The sequence below is a fragment of the Gymnoscopelus microlampas genome (genome assembly GCF_963454915.1).
Source record: "Gymnoscopelus microlampas genome assembly, chromosome: 3".
Classification (NCBI taxonomy): domain Eukaryota; kingdom Metazoa; phylum Chordata; class Actinopteri; order Myctophiformes; family Myctophidae; genus Gymnoscopelus; species Gymnoscopelus microlampas.
Genome location: NC_139940.1, coordinates 14657256 through 14680175, shown reverse-complemented (window position 1 = coordinate 14680175; position 22920 = coordinate 14657256). Strand labels below are relative to the sequence as shown.

The 22920-nt window shown below is 41.4% G+C and overlaps 1 protein-coding gene across 1 annotated transcript; it reads left to right on the top strand.

The window, feature by feature from the left end:
* Positions 1-2766: 2766 nt before the first annotated feature.
* On the top strand, positions 2767-21795 carry ptdss1a (phosphatidylserine synthase 1a). Its single transcript, XM_084053817.1, has 13 exons — positions 2767-2952; positions 4431-4522; positions 4973-5017; positions 5384-5508; positions 7552-7710; positions 10029-10180; positions 12318-12459; positions 13951-14063; positions 14371-14436; positions 15978-16077; positions 16961-17029; positions 18777-18843; positions 19270-21795. The coding sequence occupies exons 1-13, from the start codon at positions 2771-2773 to the stop codon at positions 19359-19361; spliced, it is 1404 nt and encodes a 467-aa protein (XP_083909943.1). The 5' UTR covers positions 2767-2770; the 3' UTR covers positions 19362-21795.
* Positions 21796-22920: the final 1125 nt, after the last annotated feature.

The following is a 22920-nucleotide window of genomic DNA, read 5'->3' as shown; positions in this document are numbered from 1 at the left end:
TGACTCAAGTGAGTGAGTGAGAGAGAGAGAGAGGGAGGGAGAGAGAGAGAGAGAGAGAGAGAGAGAGAGAGAGAGAGAGAGAGAGAGAGAGAGAGAGAGAGAGAGAGAGAGAGAGAGAGATCCTTCATGTAAGATCATTTCCTCATTTCCAGGAAAACTTGGTCAGAATCTCTCCTCAAAATAGACAAGAATAAACCAGGGCAATGGAACCTAATCTTACACACTCTAACAGATGCTCTCATCTAGCACTCTGTGACCCTAACTTGTCCATAGATATATGAAGCCTTTTTTTAATTTAGGATGACTCTATAGTCACCACCATACTACTGGAAATATAATAATAATATGAAATATATCATATTTCTGCTGAATTTGTTTTCCTATTATATCCTTTGCAGTTTAACATTTGTGCAACAGGTGGCACTAGAGCAAAGGCCCTGGGGTCATCAAAATCGGTAGGAAAAGTTGCTCAACAAATTCAAGCAAGACTGAATCTCTGCCTCCCTCCATCTGAGATTATGATTTAACAAAATGTGAAAAATATTCCCACACAAACAATTTATATATGAAAAATATTTGGTGCTGCATGGTTTGCAATATTAGACACACACACACACACACACACACACACACACACACACACACACACACACACACACACACACACACACACACACACACACACACACACACACACACACACACACACACACACACACACACACTCACTCTTCTAGCCAGCCTGCCCCTAGGTATATCATGCTGTAAATAAATAAACTTATTTGCACAGCATACCAAGCACGTGCTCTTTTAAACCTGACAAGTGCCTTAATAAGCTGCTAGAACTTGCATTAAAAACGTGTGATGTTGCTGATGAACGTGCCAATGACATTTAGCCGAGCTACCACACGAGGGAGCTGGAGACACACCAAAACCCAATGCAAAGTCATGTCTGCCATCTGCATCAGTTTGAATGAAGAGGATGGGCTCTGCTCCATACTCGAGTCGTTTGACGTTTCAGTTTCTAATGTGGAGGACACACACACACACACACACACACACACACACACACACACACACACACACACACACACACACACACACACACACACACACACACACACACCTCAAACATGACACATAATACATTCCTCGACAATGTCCCCATTTTCTTCAGTGGTGTTAAGTAACTATTTTACTCAACAACATTTACTCAAGTACAGTACTAAAGTACATTTTTTAGGCCTTTCTACTTTCCTGGAGTATTTCCAAATTTTCAATACTTTTACTTCCACTACATCTTGAAGGTAAATGTTGGGCAACATTTCGGCCATTTGAAAATAGCCGATTTACAAGCAGCTTGTAGATTTTGCTATTTTCAAAAGATTTGTATACATTTTATACATTTGAAAAAGTACTTTCTACTTTTGGTACTTCAAGTACATTTTTATACCAATACTTTTGTACTTTTACTCAAGTAAATTTTGAATTCCGGACTTTTACTTGTAACTTGTAACATTGCAGTATTGATATTAGTTGGTGTAGTTCGCAGTCGCACTCATTGGCACTGCACAGTGTTTACTTTGCGCAGGTTATCACTCCTCAAAGTGAACATGTCCATTCCTCTCCTTTCTCCTGCTCGTCTTCGGTTGCTTTGTAATGTAATGAGAGTACTCTGAAGGAGGAGGTGCCAGGAGCAACCAAACTCACACAATGGAAACAATACGGCTTCCGTTTCAAAATAAAACATGACTGGCAAAGTTGACAGCTCAGACTGTAGACGTTTAAATTAGATATATTGCTTTCTTTCCCAACCTGTCTTTTCCCACACAGACAACATATAGCCACAGTCTCGTAGTGTACCGTAAATGTTTCAATATGAATGGAACATGGAAGTGAATTATGTTTAAAAATGTAGGCTATTTACTAAATTATGCACTGCATATGTAATCTTAGCCATGGTTCACATGACGCTCGTCTGTCACATGTGTCAGGGCTAATGTAATCTATACTTTGGTACTACAGGGGGCAAACTCTGCTAATGGTTAGAAGTCTAAATTAGACTGATAAGGGCCTGTTGATTATTATTACAATTTACAAAATATACACTACTCACTAATCTTAGATTAGATGTTGGCCTATTTGACAGTGCAGAAGCATAACTGCTTTTATGCCTATAACATTAACGAGCATCAACGAGTGTCAGCTGGACACAGACACACACACCTGCCCTCTGCAGTGCTCTAATTTGAAAGTGACTGGGGTCTGTCTCATTTCTTAGCAAAAGCCCTTGCTTGATGAGATCCCCACGCACACAAATCATGACATATAAGAGACAGACAGATATACACAACTACTATACAGAATGTCATACAATCAGCTTACAGGTTACTGGTATGAAGAGTGAATAAAAAATAAAAAATGATGGAATATGATTAAGGATTACTGTGATCATGGTAAGCTCACATTTCATATCACACACACCATACAGTGAGAACTCCGGAAACGTATTAAAAGTAAAAATAAAATATTTTTCTTCTTTTTTTTTTTTTTCTGAATGCATGTCCAGGGACCACCTGCAAACCTTTGAATACCTTTGCAATACGGTTGAAAACCCCTGAGTTAGACATTGCTACTTTCCCCCAATACGACTCTTATTTTGAAGAAACGGGACACCTTCCGCTTGGTGGGTGGCCGGCGGCGTGTGACTTGACGCTCCTGACCGCGAGGGGGAGGAGGGAGGGGGGGGCTCATACTCTGGGGCAGAACGATGGCGTCCGTTTACAGCGGATCCCGCACTCTGAGTAAAGATGATGTCAACTACAGGATGCATTTCCGAATGGTGAACGAGCAGCAGGTCGAGGACATCACGCTGGACTTCTTCTACAAGCCGCACACCATCACGCTGCTGACATGCACGGTGCTCAGCTTGATGTATTTTGCGTTTACACGGTAAGTCCCAACAGGACATCATAACAACAACCCAGGCTAGCGCTGAGCTAACGGCCAGAAAGAGGATGATGCTCTCTCTCCTGTTTTGGACAGCACGGTGTAAAGCTGGTCGGGTCGTGATGGCCAGCTATAATAGATCAGTGGTTCTCAAGGCCGTGACCCCCCCACCTACCCCCTCCCTCAAAAATCATATTTGAACTGGGGACCCCCCACCCTGATAAGCACTTGGAATGTAGGAGTTGTGGAATTACATTTTATTTTACTCGACAGATAAATATTGTGAAACTAGCAGATCTACAAGCTCACAAGCTATTTTTTCACAATGTTTGCCACTTTCTTATGATGTTTGACAATTTGGCCAATGTTTGACCCGTTTTTATAGTATAGTTTGTTGATTACTTTTGATGCAGTAAATGGTATTTTTTTCTTTTCCTTCTTTCTTTTTTGAGGTATTAAAAAGCTCTTAAAGGTCCTTAATCATCTGGGAACCCCACAGGTTGAGAACCACTGAGCTGGACCAGTGGTTGTCCAACTTTTTAAATTCAAGGACAAAATGGTTCCATTTGCACACTGTCTCTCGCAGTTACAGACCTGGCTGTAGGGGTCCAGTTAGAACCCCCCCCCCCCCCCCCCCCCCCCCCTGTCAGAGTTACAGACTTGTAAGGGTCACTTGTAGAACCCCCTCAAGGTACCCTGAGTCCCCTCAAGGAGTACCTGGACCCCACTTTAAGAACCACTGATCTTCTATAGACACCTCCTGGTGGTTTCCACAAACTCTCACCGAGGACACACATGAACAGCACATGTTTGTGCAACAGTAGTCATTGTCACTGTTGAAGGAACGACCACAGTCAGGAAATGAGATAGTCAAGTTGGCATAGGGACGGTTTGGACAACAAGGTTAGGTCTGTGTTATTTCTGGACATGGTTCGTTAACTCTGTGTGTGTGTGACAAGATTCTAGGAGCACATAAGATAAGATTGTAGTCATTGCTGATGCAACCAAAATGTTTCTTAACATTGTGGATGTTACAGGAGAGGAAGTAGATGTGTTGAGGGAGGAGGAGGGGTGATCGAGTCCTCAGTATGCAAGGAGTAGGTGGGTGGGGATTGATCTAGTTTTAAACTCTGGTGTTTTCCTAAATTATGCTCATATTTACCAACTTAAACTCGATAAAATGGCAGTAATGCGGCTGTAGAACACCCCCCCCCCTCCAGTTTAAGGCAGTTTATCGCTGATATATTTTGTATACCTACTTTAAGATAACCTGAAGGTCTAATAGACTGAAACGTTGTTGTATTCCCATTAAATATTTTACTTCCATTTGAAGACAGTGTTTTTTCTTTCAGTATATGCCTAGTTCTGAAATGCGAAACGCGTATAAATCATACCTTATTGTTGTGAAAATGTATATTTCTATTTAACGACTATCAAACGAAATTGTGATGTTCTCTTTTTCAACCTGTCCTATTGTGTAGAGACGATGGGAATCCTGACAACAACCTGCGGGTGGGTATCATCCTCGTCATCTCCTTCTTCCTCGTTATAAGTGTCCTGGCATTTCCCAACGGTGGGTTGAAAGCCATGATATCCAAATCCTATGTATAGCATTATGTCACATTTCAGTTAAACTGTAGGAAAAGATGAAATGCATTAATGCTTACAAAATATGTATGACTTTGAAAACTTAGAGCATACACAACTTAAAGCACTGCTTTAAGTTTAAACACTTAAGTATTTTACATTTAGGATATTCAAAAATAGCCAATCTACAAGCTCACAATCGTGTCTCTTATGGGGGTTCCTGATACAATTCTCAAACGGTGGTCTGCGGCCAAATACATATACATTTGGGGGTCCTTGACATGAAGATGTGTCCATGTTTGCTTGTATGTGTCAGGGTTAATGAGATAAGTTAGGGTTTAACATTATTTGTAACAGGAAAAAGTGCTTGTGTCATACATGTGTACAGCCATGCACTCACAATAACTAACTTCATATTACATGCAATTCCCACTAGGTCCCTTCACAAGACCTCATCCAGCAATATGGCGGATCGTTTTTGGTGAGTGTTGTTGCCACATGTCTGTTAACCACTTGAACCCTAGTGTCCCCATTCTGGGCATGTCGTACAAGGTTAATGTTTGGCAAAAATAGGCAAACCTTCGGTGAAACAATAGACAATCTACAAGCAATTTGACATTTAAGTATATAGGGTTTGAGTGGTTAAGAGACAGGTTGTGCGTTCATACCTCAGGTGTTTTAGTTTCCTCATCATGATACTGTAATATAAATAATATTAACCGTAATAATCCATGTTGTATTATAACAACAACGGCAACAAAACTTGCTGTAACAATAGAATAAATAAAATCAACTGAAACCTAAAAGGTGACCTTTCATGTGACCCCTTTTCCTTGTGCCGTTGCAGGGCTAAGTGTTCTCTACTTCCTCTTCCTGGTTTTCATCATCTTCCTGAACTGGGAGCAAGTCAAGCATGTCATGTACTGGCTGGACCCCAACCTGCGCTACGCCAAACGGGAAGCAGATGTCATGGTGAGTGGGGATAGAGGTCCAGTGGGCACCTAAACATTATGGGCACCTCAATGAAGAACAGGGGGGACTGTTGCGCCCTCCTTCGTCCTTTGTTCAGGGTTGACTGCAGGTGCGGTGGTCTCAAAAACACAAGGAAAACTGTCAGAAAAAGACTAGATCGCTGCATAAAATATTAAGTCTCTGTCTCCTTAGACAGAGACTAAGGACAATCTTATCTCACAACACGTTGCGTTGCTGTGCACTGTGAGCTTGTAGATCGGCTATTTGTAGTGAATGTTTCCCCATAATTAGGGACGCTAGTGTTCAAGTTGTTATGAGACAAAACAGTAGGGGAAGGACAAGACATGCGGTTGACATGTGACAGAGATCATAAACTGGAGTCAAACCCATGACTGTGTGACTCTGTCTATGCCTGCATGTATGTGCTTTGTATACTAACAGGCTGTCCCACGAGGACACCCATCCCCCCACACCCCCACCCGATATACGCTTCTCTCATTGTGGTGAATGTCCAGTCCAGTAACAATTTGAAGATGTCAATGTAATCGGTGATCATTTTGTTCTGAAATTCATCTGCCTTTCCCTTGTCATTGGAAACATGCAAATACTAATATGTGTAATATGTTATTTCAATCATTCCAAGCATGCCGGCAGAGGGAGAAAAGAGGGGACAATATTGGTGGGCGTGGCTAGGTGGTGACGTCATGTTAGGCGTGGCCAGGTGGTGACGTCATGACGTTCACTCTCCGTTTTGGTGTAGCTCCGAATTAACCAGCCTTTCCACCACGGAGGAAAAGCGCTGAAGAGAATACAAATGTAACCAAATGGACTCCTCGGACTTTAGTTAACTATAAGCACTTTAATGTGTTGTTATATAATGATGTTAAATAATAAATGTTAAAGCAGACTTTCTATTTAAGGGAAATTCAAGCTTACTCTATAGTGAGAGTTAGAAGAACGCCATGAAACATTGCATTTTAATAAATAAAGTACGGTACAGAAATGTAATAGAATGTGTATTTGCAATTTTGCATGTCTGGCAACTGGACCACCATCGGCGTAGCATGAAGTTCATGTTAGCAATGAAGTTTGTGTGTTAGCAATAAAGTTTGTGTGTTTCCCAAACTTTTTATGACATGCATTAATTAATAATAATAATAAAATTACGGTCCACAGCTGGACAAATTGCAATAATATTATAGCCTAATAATAAAATACCTACCACATAGAAGAATTGAGACGCTCACTCATGAATTAATCCTGGAATCAAGTTATCAGTAGAAAATGTTAATATTAAAACACAGCCTTTATTTGTACGTTTGTCTCAGAAATGAATGCCCTGTATGGGGTATTATTCAGTCAGTGCGCTGCAGTGAGTGAGTGAGCCTGTTTGTGCACACAGGACACAGCTTATAGCGGGCCTTCATTTCAATGAGGGGAAGATCATACCCAGCACAGAAAGATCACAACTTGATCACGGCAAGCTCCAGCAGCAGCCATTGAGTCACGATTGCGCAAGACAATGGGAACGGTGGGGTGGGCGGTGCTACTACTAGACCAGCACAGGGCGAAAAAAAAAAAGACAGAAAAAAAGACGTTGATAGCTAAAACGTGGGGGGACATTCGGGCCCTTCTGACACTGCACCTACTGTATGATTCATTCCTTCCATCTGTTTTAGACATGCATTTATTCTTGCCGCCTGAACCGTGGCTGTGATCTAACTCAAGATAGCCCTCTGGCTAAGGTGTTGTTTCTTTTGTTCTGACTTTACCAGTTATATGAACATGCTAGCCCCGGGGTCTATCATTAGAGTTCACATACTGCAAAATAAGTGACACGTGTTGCTTATGTTGTATTACTTGTTATAATAAAGAAAGCTATAATATTCCGTATTGCCATTTAACCACTTAAAACGTATATACTTAGTTGACCGTAGGCCCCCTCCTTTCTGTCTCCTTTCCCCCTCCTTTCCTTTCGCAACAGCTTGTAGATTGGTGACGCTAGGGTTCATTTGTTCAATATTTCTACCACATCCTGTGCAGGAGTATGCGGTGAACTGCCACGTGATCACGTGGGAGAGAATCCTGAGCCACTTCGACATCTTTGCGTTCAGCCACTTCTGGGGCTGGGGTATGAAGGCCCTGCTTATCCGCAGCTATGGACTCTGTTGGACCATCAGTATTACTTGGGAGCTCACTGAGGTACGCACACACACACACACTGGTCACACACAGTGACCAGACGTCCCGGTTTGGACCGGTTATTGTCCCAGTTTCAAGCTGGGTGTCCAAGCTCACAATGGCCCTCATTTATAAAACTTGTGTGGACCAAAAAATGGGCTTGTGCTGATTTCAACACAACTGTCAGCATATATCAATCCGTCGTCACTTGGACGTGAGTGTGCCAACGGCTGAAATCTCACGTCAGGCATTTGAACACATTTATCCAGTCCTTTATGTATTGCTAACAAACTATTAGATAATTCCTGTGACAATATAATATTTTGTAAAGGCATTCATCGACTCTGTCATTTGCCTTCAAATATTTTCAAGGGACAAAATTACAGCAGTTAAAAATCTAACATATTTGCTATGTTATAAGTTAGGTGCTTAATCATTCACCCATTTAAACAAGTGCTTTAACAGTCATTTAGATCTAGACAATTGATCTGGCTCAGTTAAGACTTATACGAGCGTGTACATGCGAGAGGATTTTCTGGTCAGCTGGAATCTTTCATGGAGTGTGTCTCCAAATGTAGGTACAGTAGCTACGACCTGTGGAATTGTGTGCAACCTTAGTTAAGGATAGAAACCTATGGTAGGGCTCCTATGTCATACCTGTACCCAGCGAGCGCTGGTGCTCTCTGCCTCAGTGGAAGATTGGAGATAGATAGATAACCATCCCACCACACACCAGCCATCATCCATTCATGTTTACACATTCATCAATCACTCCATAAACGTTCAGATTATGACAGCCTTTCCACGGCATCTCTCATAAATGTGGTGTCACAGCCCGTGACTCACGGGGGATGCAGGACTGCTTTATTTATCAAAACGGCAGTGTACAGATGTCTCCACTTGAGCGCACACTGTGTGTGCTTACTGCTTGGTAATGGGTTAAATTAATATACAAAATGTATTCCGATCATGACAATGTGATTGGTGTGTCATTCACATTGTGTTGTCATGTACAGTACAAGTTGAGAAAAAAATGATACTCTCACGGAGTACATGGTTATCCCACTGGCAAACACTGTAGGTCTGCAGCTTCCACAGTGTGCCAAAATGCGCACACCATTGGGCTTGTATGCAAATAGGTGTGTGTTAGAACGCAGAGATGATTGGCGAGGTAAACGTTGAATGTCAGAGAGGTTGCTGAGAAGTAGCTCTTTCTTATTGACTTTCCATACTTTTTTGGTCGTATTGCTGTTGTTCATGTCGTAAAATCAGGCCTGAGGCGAGAATATTTAAGGGTGTGTTATTTAAATGACGATTGGTTGCAGCCGCAAGATTTATCATCACCCGTTCATTTTTACACTGTAATTGACAGGATACGACTTATGGCTTGTTAGATCACATGTGATACCATTGTAAGATGATTCCTGCACTCAGATCTGTGCTGGTTTCTGCGTTCCATTGATAAATAGGGGCCAATGTGTTGCATTGCAACACCTTGTGTGTCGCAATGTGCTACTTTCATGATTATTATTATTATTATTATTCCTTCTTTTTTTAAATGTTTTAAATTCTTGCAAATTATGAAGAAGTTGTTAAAGTCGAGTTTATGTTTTGTATGACAATTGTGTCTCTGCACTTTACATGACTGCCAAGCGACATTGTGTTTGAGCAATCAATATACATATTTCCATGTATGTTTTCCAAAAAGAACCATCTGTATTATAAAAGCATTCATAAACGCATTCATTGGTGGTGGTCATAAATGTCTTCCTCTGTCTCTCACGCGCACACACACACACACACACACACACACACACACACACACACACACACACACACACACACACACACACACACACACACACACACACACACACACACACACACACACACACACACACACACACACACTCCAGCTCAAGTGAAATTAGGAGGTAATATTTAATTACATCAACCGGTGGGCCGTTCATTCTTCCCAGAAGAATTAAAGTAACTTAAAGGACAAGTCCGGAATACTAATCTGCAAATAAACCCCATGGCCAGTAATTTGGGATCAATATAAGTAGGAAAAAACACCTATATTTTATTTTAGTCCGGACTTGGCACTGTATCTAAAATGCTGGAGCGCAGGTCCTCATAGTGCCTGGACTGGAACAGCGCTTCTTCCTAAGTGAAACTCCTATTGTTTTTTAAAGTGTTTCCGCTGGTCGTGGGGGAGACTGCTTTTAATGCCAAGTACATGTTTACTGTCCTTATGTACACCGTGTTGTTAAAGCTGTTATCCAAAATGGAGCTGAAATCCAAATACCTGTGAATTGTATCCTTCCTTCTATCCATAGCTTTTCTTCATGCATCTGCTGCCAAACTTCGCCGAATGCTGGTGGGACCAGTTGATCCTGGACATCCTGTTGTGTAATGGAGGAGGCATCTGGATGGGCATGACCGTCTGCCGCTTCCTGGAGATGAGGACCTACCACTGGGCCAGTATCAAGTATGTACCTTTACACTGTTTTTCTTTTTTAACCAGTTGAACCCTAGTGTCCCTATTCTGGAGAGAACATTGGGGCGAAAATAACAGATCTACAAGCTCACGTTGAGTGTGTAGAGCTTGTAGAAATGAAGTCACAGTTGTTTTGGAGATGTTATGTTTTAGCACAGAGATGTAACTGTTATCCCAGCTTAAATTGGATTAATTTGTGGAAACAGAGAAGCCAGACTAATCCTTTAATTAGGATTAGTCAAGGAAAGTGTTGTTGGGATGTATTACATTTCCCCAAATGCCAATCCTCAGAAAAAAAGGATCCACCTAATAACACAGCTTTTCAGGTTTGCCATATCATTTCTCTAATGCCTAATTGGAAAGAAAATGAAAATAAACTAAATAAATACATTTTTAAAATATAAGACTGCTCTGATGAAGGCTCTTAGGCCGAAACGCGTAATTGGTGTGTGCCAATTAAAAACAAAGTGAAAATGTGAGTACTGTGTCCTTCATTGATTTGAAATTTGGGATGTGCCACCTTTTGGGCATTCTTTTCAATTAAATTCATAATAATATTGGGCCAGTTAAACCATTTTCATCCTTGCGCTCGCAGCGCAGCACGAAGTGACACACTGTGAGCACTGCTTGTAGATCTGCTATTTTTGGATAGCCAACATATAGGTTAAATGGATAGAGTGGTTAAAATGATTGTGAGTATTAACACATTTTGCTGGGGACCACCTGGTATCCCCTCAAGGACCCCTGGGGGTCCCCGGACCAATGCTCTTAAGCGTCCTAAACTGTCCCACAGGGGCCACACCCACTCTTTTTATCAATGGAAAAAAAAGTCCGCTCCAGCCAAATAGGTCAATGCCATTTTGAAACCTAATACAAGGTGGTGTTCAGGGACAGGGTGGAGTGCATTTAATGATTTATGTTTTGGTATTATTTTCTGTTCATGTTTCGCCCTTTGTACCAGCCTAACACGTATTGTGTTCCTGTCTGTAATCCCCTCTCCCATGTCCCTTCTCTTCTACCATCACTGTGCTGTTTATAAATACAGTATATGTGTGTATACTGTATGTCAGTGGTTCTCAAACTGCAGGTCGACCCCCAGTGAATGCTGCATTCCCCGGGGATGTGCCCAGGCAAAGTATTTGCAGACTTTTAGTTATGTATGGGCAAGGCGTGTGTTCCTATGGGTCGATGTCTGTTTAGCTGCATCAGACATACACACACACACACACACACACACACACACACACACACACACACACACACACACACACACACACACAGTGTTCAGGCCCACTCGTGATTGACAGAGAGAGGCTTTTCTCTGCAACCGTTAGGCAGGTCGTTGCATAGTCGTGGACCCCCAGCGAATGCTTCGCGGTCCGCAGAACCGGAGACATGGATCCCTAGCGAATGCTTCGCGGACCACTTGGGGTCCGTGGACCCAACGTTCTGCTGCATGTTGCGCTGTGCTCCATTTTATCAATGTCAATGAGTAAACAATATAAGCTAACGCTGTTAGCACCAACAGCTAACATACTCTGGGGACCCCGTGGCCGTGCATGGCCGTGCATGCGCACGTACGTGGCCGCGCATGCGCAGTAACGGCGAAAACTCCGGCGTAGAGTTAAACAGAGTTTGGGAAAACGCTAGTAAACAGCTTGAATTTGGGAAAAGGTGAAAAATATTGTTCGGGGTGTTTGCACATGGTAATGAGCATTGCCCATGTGCAAGTTCAGTTCAATTGCTGAAAGCACTGAGGAGAAAAACCTGGTCAGACTGACCAGTCAGTGTAGAATTATAGAAAGAATAGTAAGGATGTTCCCAACATTTTTCTAAAATGTTCAAAAATAGCCGATGTACATGCTCGCAGCGTGGCACTAAGTGACGCACTGTGAGCTTGTAGATCTGCATTTGTTTTAATAGCCAACATATAAATGGATAAAATGGTTAAAATGATTGTGATGCTATATTAACACATTTTGCTGGGGACCCCCTGGAACGAGAACCAATGCTGTATGTACTGTATTATTTACACTTGCTAATGCACTACTACCACATACTATTGTCTGTATACGCACGGTTTTATGACTAGTAATATGGGGTCAATAAAGAATCTGATCTCATCTAGGGATATCCACACCACAACGGGGAAGATCAAGAGAGCGGCACTGCAGTTCACCCCGGCCAGCTGGACGTACGTGCGCTGGTTCGATCCCAAGTCTTCCCTGCAGCGCATGATGGGAGTCTATCTGTTCATGATCATCTGGCAGGTGAGGATGAGAAAGGGCGTAGTAGATAGATTTCATATCAACCCAAAATACCAGGCTTATGTATGATAATAAATTGACAAAGATGAAAAGTAAAGACATTTTCTCTGAATTAAGTAAGTTTGTTTTAGTTATTTCAATCCCAATACAACAGTTATTTATCTATTCTATTTATTTATTTTTAGATATGTTGTGAGCGTGTAGATCTGCACAACTTGAGTATAACAGTACATGTAGGCTGGTCTCCGATGGGATATAATCCCAGAGTTTCCCTGCTCTCTTCACATTAACGAGCTGGCCGAGCGACTTGGAGAGGCACTTTTATGGCCAAGGCGAAACCGCGGACGTGTTTTGAGTCAGCATTCACAGTGCTCTCCAGTGGTGAGAGAGCTTGCTAGGGCTGCCAAACTTCCCAGACCCCACCTCCCTATCTGTCCACCATACTGGCTGCCATGGCGATGAATGCAGACCCTCTTCTCCCTGGCCTTTTGTGCGGTGATGAAAAAGAAACATCCTCTCCTCTCCCTCAAGCCGTTCACACACACTCTGGAGAGGCTAAAATCGTAATTACCAGTCTTTGCGAGTAGTTGGAGGTGTGTGTGTTTTTGGGGAGTTAGGCTTACAATTAGGGAAATATTCTGGTTTGGGTCGCATCGTGAGCCTGTAGATTTGCTAATCTTTGGTTATTTTCAACTAAAATAATGTTATCCTCACAAGTATAGTAATACAAACCTGTGTGTGTGAGCAGGAGGAGAATAGTGGAGTGCTCTCAGTGTGAACAACATTTAGCTCCTCTCCCAGGCTTCAGGCCAAATGAGGCAGCAAGCTGCACGGCCTCCTTATCCATTATCCATTGTTGATGACAGGAACTGGGACACGGTGTGTATGTGTGTGTTGATTTTGACCTGAGTTGGACATTTCTAAATGTGTCTTTGTACACGTGTGCTGAGAGTAGCGTCTGTATTCGACAATAACATAGATGGTGATGCATAACTTAACTCATTCACTGCCAGACTTATTTCTGGCGGGCTCTGTTTGCCCACTGCCAGCGATTTTCGTTTTTTTTTTGCCTTTTCAACTGGTCACAGAAAATGTACATCCATTATGATGACTCGTCTGACCGTTTGGAAACACGAACGGTATCAGTGTGAGTCTCCCAGAGAAAAAAACATTCCAACCGCGACCGCCACTTGCCTTGTAACAGCATGTGAACATACCATCTCTCGCCCAAAAAGCACGCTTTTCTTTCTTAAAATAAAGAGTATTTCATTTTTTAATGGGTTCCCAGATTGCTTAATACTGAAGACTCTGTTGTCAGCAGCTAAATTACTTATTCAAGAAAGCTTTTCAGGCCTTTAAATTATTTGAGAATCGTTCTAGCGGTATCTACTGTACACTCTCTCTCACTCACTCACTCACTCACTCACTCACTCACTCACTCACTCACTCACTCACTCACTCACACCTTATGTCTGTGTCTCTCTTTTCGCCTAGCTCACAGAGTTGAACACATTCTTCCTGAAGCATATCTTTGTGTTTCCTGCGTGCCACGCTCTCACCTGTTGTCGCATCCTGTTCGTTGGAATCATCACAGCTCCCACAGTGAGGTAGGGCCGCAAAATCACCTGCCGCCCTCAAGTATAAAATAAATGCAGTTTGTGTAGCAGACGTGTTGGAACATGGCTACATGTTGTTGACATGTAGCAGATGGAAAGTTTACAAAAGAACATACAAAATGTTAGAAATGTCCTCTCAAATGCTTGGAAGTCTTTCCTTTAAACATGGTCTAATTATAGTTCACTTTTTTTGCACCATATGTTTTAGCCTACACACTTGTACATGCTACCAAACCAGTAATGTTACTTTGTTTTGAACTCCTGACATTTGCATTATTTGTGTCTTTTTTTGCTCTAGGCAGTATTATGCATACCTTACAGACACCCAGTGTAAGAGAGTTGGCACACAGTGCTGGGTGTTCGGGTAAGTTCTGACCTACATCCTGTCATTTGATGACCTCCACAGTTGTACTCTGCTGTAGGGCTGCAACTATCCATTATTTTCTTAGGGATTATTCTATCTATTACTTTTTCAATTAAGTGAATAATCGACAAGCTTGGCTTTCTTAAACATTTTTATATCAACGAATCAACCAACCACTTAACACATTCACTGCCAGTGGTTTTTTAAAACAGGGTACAGTCAGTGCCAGCGTTTTTAACGATTTTTTTACCTTTTCAAGTAGTCACAAAATATTTTCTGTGATCACCGTTGACACGGTAATCCAAAAAAGGTATCAGTTATTAATCAATAATTGTATTAAATGACCGATTATTGATTTATGTTTTATAATCGATTAACTGTTGCATCCCTACTCTGCTGTATTTATATAAAGTCTGGTGGTGGTGATGGTGTAGATGAGAGCAGACAGGGGCTTTGCTGTATAGTGGTTGTCAACCGATCTGCAACATGGGGCTCAGAACAGGAGTCAGCCAGGCTTTTTAACTCCCTCCCACCAGGCCCACACTAGTAGACCTTCATATGCTGTTGTGTACAATTGCAGTTGTTGGTTTTACATGATGAATTTCATTTATCCACAAAAGCTATCTGTAGTTCAATATTGACTCAATATGCATATCGCTGAAGGTCAGATAAACCTTTAACTGTAACTGCCATGAGTCGTGCCAAAATAGCCGATATACAGCCTCACAAAGCGTCACATCTTGATGATGTTGTGAGCCTATAGATCGGCCGTTTTCAGTGTGGGACACCGTCGTACGACTAAGTATAAATCAGGCTTAAAGCAGTTGTTCACCCCTAAACATTACTTATTTTCTGTCAATTACACACCCCATGAAGGAGATTTTTGTTGTTTTTGTCGCATTCCTGAGCCAATAATTTGATGGCCGGCGAAGTCTCCGGTACGAGACTCAAAGAGTCTCCTACAGATATTTCAATGGATTCAAAGCGTCTCCTACCGATGACCCGGTCATCACATTATTGGCTTAGGAATGCGACAAAAACAAAAACAAACTCCATGAATTCAAGGCTTCATGGGGTATGTAATTGATAAAAAATAACTTGTTTTTTGGGTGAACTTTTAACAGTGTTATGTTCTGTAGATAGTGCCATACCAGGCTGCCTCCGCTGTGTGTACATTGGATATTACTGTACCCTCAAGGTCACACATGTGTCTTCCTATACCCTCCAACACTCTCACATTCCCTCTCTGATGTCACCACCTCCATGGGAGGTGAGTTAGAGAGCCCAGAATACCCAGTAGGCTCAGCTGTGTGTGCGTTGTAAGCAAGTTGTATGTGTGTGTGTGTGTGTGTGTGTGTGTGTGTGTGTGTGTGTGAGAGAGAGACAGAGAGAGAGAGAGAGAGTGAGTGTGTGCAAGCTCTTGTACTAGTCACTTCATTCCTCACTTTGGGGTTAGGGTTAGTCATGTAGTGTCGTGGTTAGGGATTGTGTGTGTGCGTGCGTGCGTGACCTTGGTGTGTTTTTCTCCCTGTGTTGTGCAGGGCCATTGCTTTCCTGGAGGCCTTGGCGTGTGTGAAGTTTGGACAGGATCTGTTCTCCAAGACTCAGATTCTGTATGTGATTCTGTGGCTCGTGTGTGTGGTAAGTTATGTACCAACCCCAAACACTGTCGGGTGGAATACTTCTATGTCCAGAACAGTTACTTTCAGGAAGTGGACAAAATAACCTGTGTTCCAATGGATCCACTGTAGTTATTATTTACTGTAGTCACAATTAGGGGTGTCACGGTACCCTCATTGCACAATATGAGATAATACACATGTTATAATGACATTTTGGGGTCAGGATAACAATACTATGTTTTTCAACACTGAGTGCCAGAATTATTTCTGGCTATTTTTTTATTTATTTTTTCAAAATAAAAACAAAGTGCTTGGGAAGCGAGATACAGCCATTTTCAGTTATAAATTAAACAAGGAGTGGATGGAGCTGCAAATCTTCAGATAATGATATCTTGGGTTCTGAACATTTCTTTTACTTTTTTTTCAAAAACACGTGAAACACGTGATTGGCATGTTGCACCATAGCGGTAAAACAGGTGAAACACGTGAATGGCACTCAATGAGTTAAGCAGGATGGAAGACAGTCAGTGATGAGAACTAAACAATGATTACAGTTTATATGGTAAGCTTGCATATAACACACCATATGCACTCCTGTAACTTTCGGCAGAAAGAAATCTTTTTTTCTTAAAACTTTTCTTAAAAATAGTCTTTCGTCTCACAATACCGGTACATATTGTCACATTTTAATATTGTGATATTTCGTGGCACGATATATCGTCACCTGTAGTTACAAGCTCCTTTTAATATTTTTAATTGGTTAAGTATTTATAAAACCCACTGATAGTTCAACCTGGAGTGAGTGTGTGTGTGTGCGTGGCCTCATGAACAATGAGTCTTGTCCCTTTTATTGATCCTTGACTAATCGAGAACCTGTCTTTTGCTGCATTTCACCTCCACAGGCCTTCATCACATTCATATGCCTGTTTGGAATGGTGTGGTGTGCAGAAAACTATGGTCCAAGAGGGAAGGTATGAGTAACAAGTGACTTTAGACTGATGTTGTGTCCTTTGACAGAATTAATGATTATAAGGAAAGGAAAGGAAAATTTAGTATTTTCTGGTCCTCGGGGAGGGGAAACTTATTTTACAATTTCACCCAGCTGATGGCTGCTCTGATGAGCACACAGGGAGAACTGTTAGGGATTAAGTGTCTTGCTCAGGGACACTTTGACATGTACATTGGGAGACTCAAGGGTCGAACCGGTGACCTGACGTTAAACTACTGGTGTTCCGTACACAAAACACCATATATGGGCATTAAAGGAACACACAGACAGACGGGTACAACGGGTACTCTAACAACAGTACAATGGGTATTGCAACACTGGATGGGGCATGCATTTCCAATTTCCCATTATAAATGGGTGTGTGATACAAAAATGGGTCCCGACCCATTGTTTGGGTAACACTGGTTTAGAAAGTGGTTTGTTTTAACAGCTGGCTTGAGAGTTGACGCTAGCTTACACACCTGGGCCAGTGTTTAGAGTTAAAATAGGAGCCCAACCGACTTCACCCGTGATGGGTGTGGCCTTTTGGCTGCTCAGTCAACATGCACTCAAAGGGGCTTTTCCCGCAAGAGATACTTATCTATATACTGTACATATTAACTCTGTTAACTGTACTTATTAACCTAAATTCCGTTAGAGACAGGTGGGCAGTTATGATCACTACTGTCTGTGTATTTGTGAACAAAATAACTTGAGAACGGATAGATGGATCTTAATGAAACCTCAAGGGAATGATCAGTAGATTGGCTATTTTCAGGCAAGAGATTTGGTGTAGAGGGAAAAAGGTTGGGGACCAAGGATAGACCCATGGGGGACCCCAGTCCACAAAGTATACTGGGTTTAAGTGGTTAACGTTTGGGTAAAAAATGCCAAGCTCAAGGTCAAAATTACATAATAGCTCATTACTCATATCTCAGGAACAGACAGATGTCGGTGTGGGCGGGTTATGCATCCTTTTCTTGATTTAGGTAGACAGTAGGAAGAGCCGGGAGGGAGACCGGGTCGGGACGCTCTGATAGGGTTGTGATAACAATGTTATCTCATAGTTATCTGCTGGATCAGCGAGCCGCTGTGTATTCCTCTGTGCTAAATATTCCGTTTCACTTTATGTGGGTCCTACACATCTGCACCCTTTGTTGGTTGCCATTCGTTAACAACTTGAGCCCTATTTCATAATATGAATAACGAAAATAGATGATCTACAAGTTCATAACGTATTGCGCGTCGTGAGCTATTATAGTTGTTTTTGAAAAAAAAAAAAATATTGGTTAAAGGAATTCACTGCACTGAATTCCTTGAATGAACATCATACTTGTGAGCCAGACTGATATGATTTTTAGAACAGATGCAGATTTTGATATTAAGAAATGCTATTTCTAACCCTGACTTAATATCTACCATTTATATTTGATTCCTTTTGTCCATATTTCTGCTAACTTTCAAATGAGAATGAACCACTGATACATTCACACATAGACTACATTCAGAACAGAGACACTAGTCTTACCAAGCACTTACAGTACTGTACTACAAAAAGAATATGTTGTTATAACATTGTTTTTTTATTCTTATTTTTTGGGAGGGGGGGGGCATATTAGCAATGCAAATACTTAGATTATTGGATGCATTATAAGGACCAAGCAAGGTATTGAGTGTGATTCTAATGCAGTAAGATCCTAATAGGTTGTGTGTGGTGTCTTCTTTCACAGAGACTCTCAGAATGCGAGGACAGTAATTACACAGAGTCTGGTGACTACATGTCCGAAGGATTTAAAGGTACAGTTACATTTTTATCCTCCCCGGCTGCAAATCATCTACAGTGGAAAAATAGCCTTGTAAAATAACATGTTCATCTGCCATAATCCTTTCTTTAATTTGTGGGCAATTTTTATTCAACCACCATTATCTTTTCAATGCAATGCCTCACCCTTAGTGGTTGACTTTGCTTTTATGTATACATGTGTTTTGTCTCCATATACTGTAGATATTTGTATAAATGAGTTGGCCCACTAACCTCATACCTTTTGACATCCTACTTTTGAATCTGGCTATGTTGCTTTTATTCCTCGTCTCTACTACCCACGCTCTCCTGTGTATCTCACTTTTGCCTCCAATGAAAGCAGTGTTTACAATCCTGTCTCACAGGTATATTTTGAAATGCCTCAAAATATACATGTTTTACATGTGCTCTGCGTCTTTCAGGAGACACGGATTCAGATGACGATGGCCTGGTGGTCAGACGGCGAGGGACCGGCTCAGAGAAGACTAAATCCAACGGCATGGACAGCCAGTAGGAGTAGGAGCCGGAGCCGGAGGCTGCCAGGCCTCTCCTGTGCGTCCAGCGAGGAGCTGGCAGAAAGGGAAGAGGCAGAATCCTGGTGGATTTTAACTATAGCGAAACACTCTCCTATAACAGAAGGACTACAGACAAGGATGGTGAGACTTTAACTTGAGACTCGGATGGATCAGGTTCATGCAGTGTTATTATGGAGTATTCGAGGGGTACTATTATGCCTATTTTATACTGCATCATACGTCGGTGTCCCGTGCCGGAAATATAATATCTACACTGCGACGCGTTAAGCTAGTAGATCGGCTATTTTCAGAGTGGGCCACTGTTGTACGACTAAGTATAGGCTTTTGACTGCTGAGACCCACACCTATTACAGTGTAGTGTGCGTGCGTGCGTGCGTGCGTGCCCGTGCGTGCACACATGACTGATAGAGAAAAAAGGGCAATGCAGTATTGCTCATCAGAGATTTGAACGCCTGTTCATTATTGCTGGTTAACTGTAATTTACAAATTACAATTATCCTACGATTACATTATATCATTTATTGAAAATATGAATCTGGCTCGAACTAGCCAAAGGTCCTGACGTCAAACTACTGTATGCACTCCATTTCAGTATGAAGAGAATAAGAGATATTATGTACAGCATATCACAGATCTTATATCACAGGAACCTACGTAGTATAAGTCTTTATAAGCAGGGGAAGGCTGACGTTCCCTCAAACTAGATAGACAATCTATTGTTTATCATCACTCATCTATTTACATTCATCACAGGTGTTAGTGTTCACCGTTTTTGTTTTTATGACTTGAATAAAGAGGAATGTGAACAGGGATTAAATGCAAACCCTCTTCAGTAAGGAAGGACAGACGGTCCGGAGAGGTTTGTATTTTGACCTGGATCAAAGCAAGCACACCGTCGATGCACTTTTCTTTTTTCTTTCTTTTTTTTGGTAAAATCTCCTACAGCTGCTCGTCACTGTTCAAGCTGTCGAGTTGTGTTTTATCAGAGATACTGTACATTTGTAATGATTTGAGTATTTTGTGAGTCATTGTGACATTGAGTGATTTTTACTCCTTGTTTGTACAGCTGTGGCTGCTATCATTTTTTGTTTGTTTGTTTTAAAATATCTAAACACCTGAGGGCAATCATTCGTACACAGCAGAAATCCTGGGTGTTGATTTAACTCTTGAGAGTGTAAAAACAGATTGAAAGGGTCTGTTGAGGTGTCACAGACAGGAGACACGGGTGAGATAATCGAGACACGTCCAACCTGCTTTGTCCCCCTCTATAATATCATCGTAGTCGGGGTGGAACCCTTGTAGTTCCAAAACCGTACCTTTTCAGAGAATGGAAAAAATTATAATCTGTGTTCCAATTTAGTTATTATTTACTCACAAGCTCTTAATACTTTTCATTGATTAAGTATTTATAAAGCCGACGGTTAGACTTAACCACTTTTAATCTGGCGTCTCTAGTTATTAACTTTTTCAAAATCTTAAAGAAATAGCAGATGTACAAGGTGACAATGCGTCGCATCACAATGTATAAAATTGGGCATTCAATTATGGCAAAAACATAAAAAGATGAAATATGGACGTGCAGGGTTTCTGCCCAAGAGCGACCATTTTCAGTTTGAGAAATGATTGAGGGGGAACTAATCAAAGGTCTGCATTATAACGCTAACAACATGCATGATGGTATCAGTAATTCATTCCACACCATTAGTATGTTGCAGGACCTTAACATTAACAAGTGGACACTATGTACTGTACAGTAAGTAGTGATGCCTGCATGTCTTCAAGCATCGTCTGGCAGCACAGCTTAGCTTCAGGTTAGGTTTTTGTTGTTTTTTAACTGTTGTTGATGCCTACATGGAGTTTGCATGCCTACAGTTTGTGTCAAATCACCCACTAGTGGTTTTATTTGCCAGGATGCTAGGCTACTTGTTACCATAGTAATCAAATGTCTCTCACTTCACATCAGGAAGCCAGTATTGCGACTCTTATGTTCTTCACAGTCGTATGGTTTTAATTTCACCCTTTGTGCCTGTATGCATGTGCTGCTCCCCCCCTGTTTTGTATTCATAAGGTTTTGTTTTGCGGGTTGTGTTCAACCAAATCTGGAGTTGTGTGTTTTCATTCTTGTGATCTCAGTGATTAATCGAAATATTTTAGCGTTCGTTTCTCTGGTTTGTTGTCGTCGTCATCATCATCTCGGCACAAATGCCCCTCATGATCCCCGACAATCCAGATCAGTGTCTTCCTCTGTCGAATGGACCAAGACTCTGTGCTTTCATATTATGTCATGGTACATTGTCGCTGGATTTCATTTGCCAAAACAATGCTGTTGGAAAAATTAAGAACTTGTGCTGTTTTTATTCACTGTGAAATTAATTAACAAAACACATTACAACGTTTTACACCTTCTCTTCATATTGTTTGTCATGTCTTTATTATTATTTATTAGTGATTAGTAATTTTCTATAATTAGACATAACAGTAAAATAGTCTCCTCTGAAACGCACCAGTGGATGACTGCATTGTGCATCACTCACATGGCCAGAGACTGGAGTTGAATTTCTGCAGCACACACAGTCTACCCTTAACTGTCTGTCTCCTTCACTAAGCTGTCTAAGTAAAGCAAGAATTATAAAATGGTTGATCTGGGGATCCACAACGGTGAGGCTCCAATGTATCTCTCAGACGTAGCCAACTTGTGACCTCAGTAATCTATGACGTCTATGTCATAGAGCGACCATAGAGTTCATACATTATAGATATGTCATAGACTCTATGACATATCTATAATGTATGAACTCCAAATTTGTGCAAGGTTACAGCCTGATCAGAGTCCCTTTGACTTCCATGATGAACTTAAAGTTGAATATTTCAAACAGTATACAAAATAAAGATTAGTGGAAGTAATTATGACGTGGACTGCTGGCAGAGATGTGGCACTTATCGCTCCAGCGGTTGACAAGATTAGCTCCAGACAGATAGACAGACGGACCATCTTATAGACGGGTAGCGTGTCCTCAGTGCAAATTCATACTATGTTATATTTTAGTAAGACGCATGAAAAGGAGTCGATTTGATTGCTCAATCAATTGTACATTTTGGAGAAAATGTTTTGTTTCATTTTACATGATGGGACAGATGTCAAATATCTGATAACTGAGGGAGCCTACAGTATGTCCACTCAGTTTAAATGGGACACTGTCACTGTTACCTTCATTATTTCCATGTGTCTGACTTGGATGACAATAGACAACTGCTATGGAAAGACATCAGCATGTGGCATCACTCAGTTGTAACATTGTTTACATAATTGTGGCGTACATGCTTGGTGTAATCCGTTTCCAATTTGGAAATGTAACTGTTAAACCTTGAATAGAACACCATCATTACATTTACACAATTACCTTTCTGTTAATAGTCTGTTATTCTCAACAAAGCTGTTTGCAGACATTACAATTGGTACAATGTCTCTCGAGTCACCTTGTTTGACCTCTGGAGAGCGCTCTGCAGCAGCAAAGCCACGTGGGATTGGCTGATTCC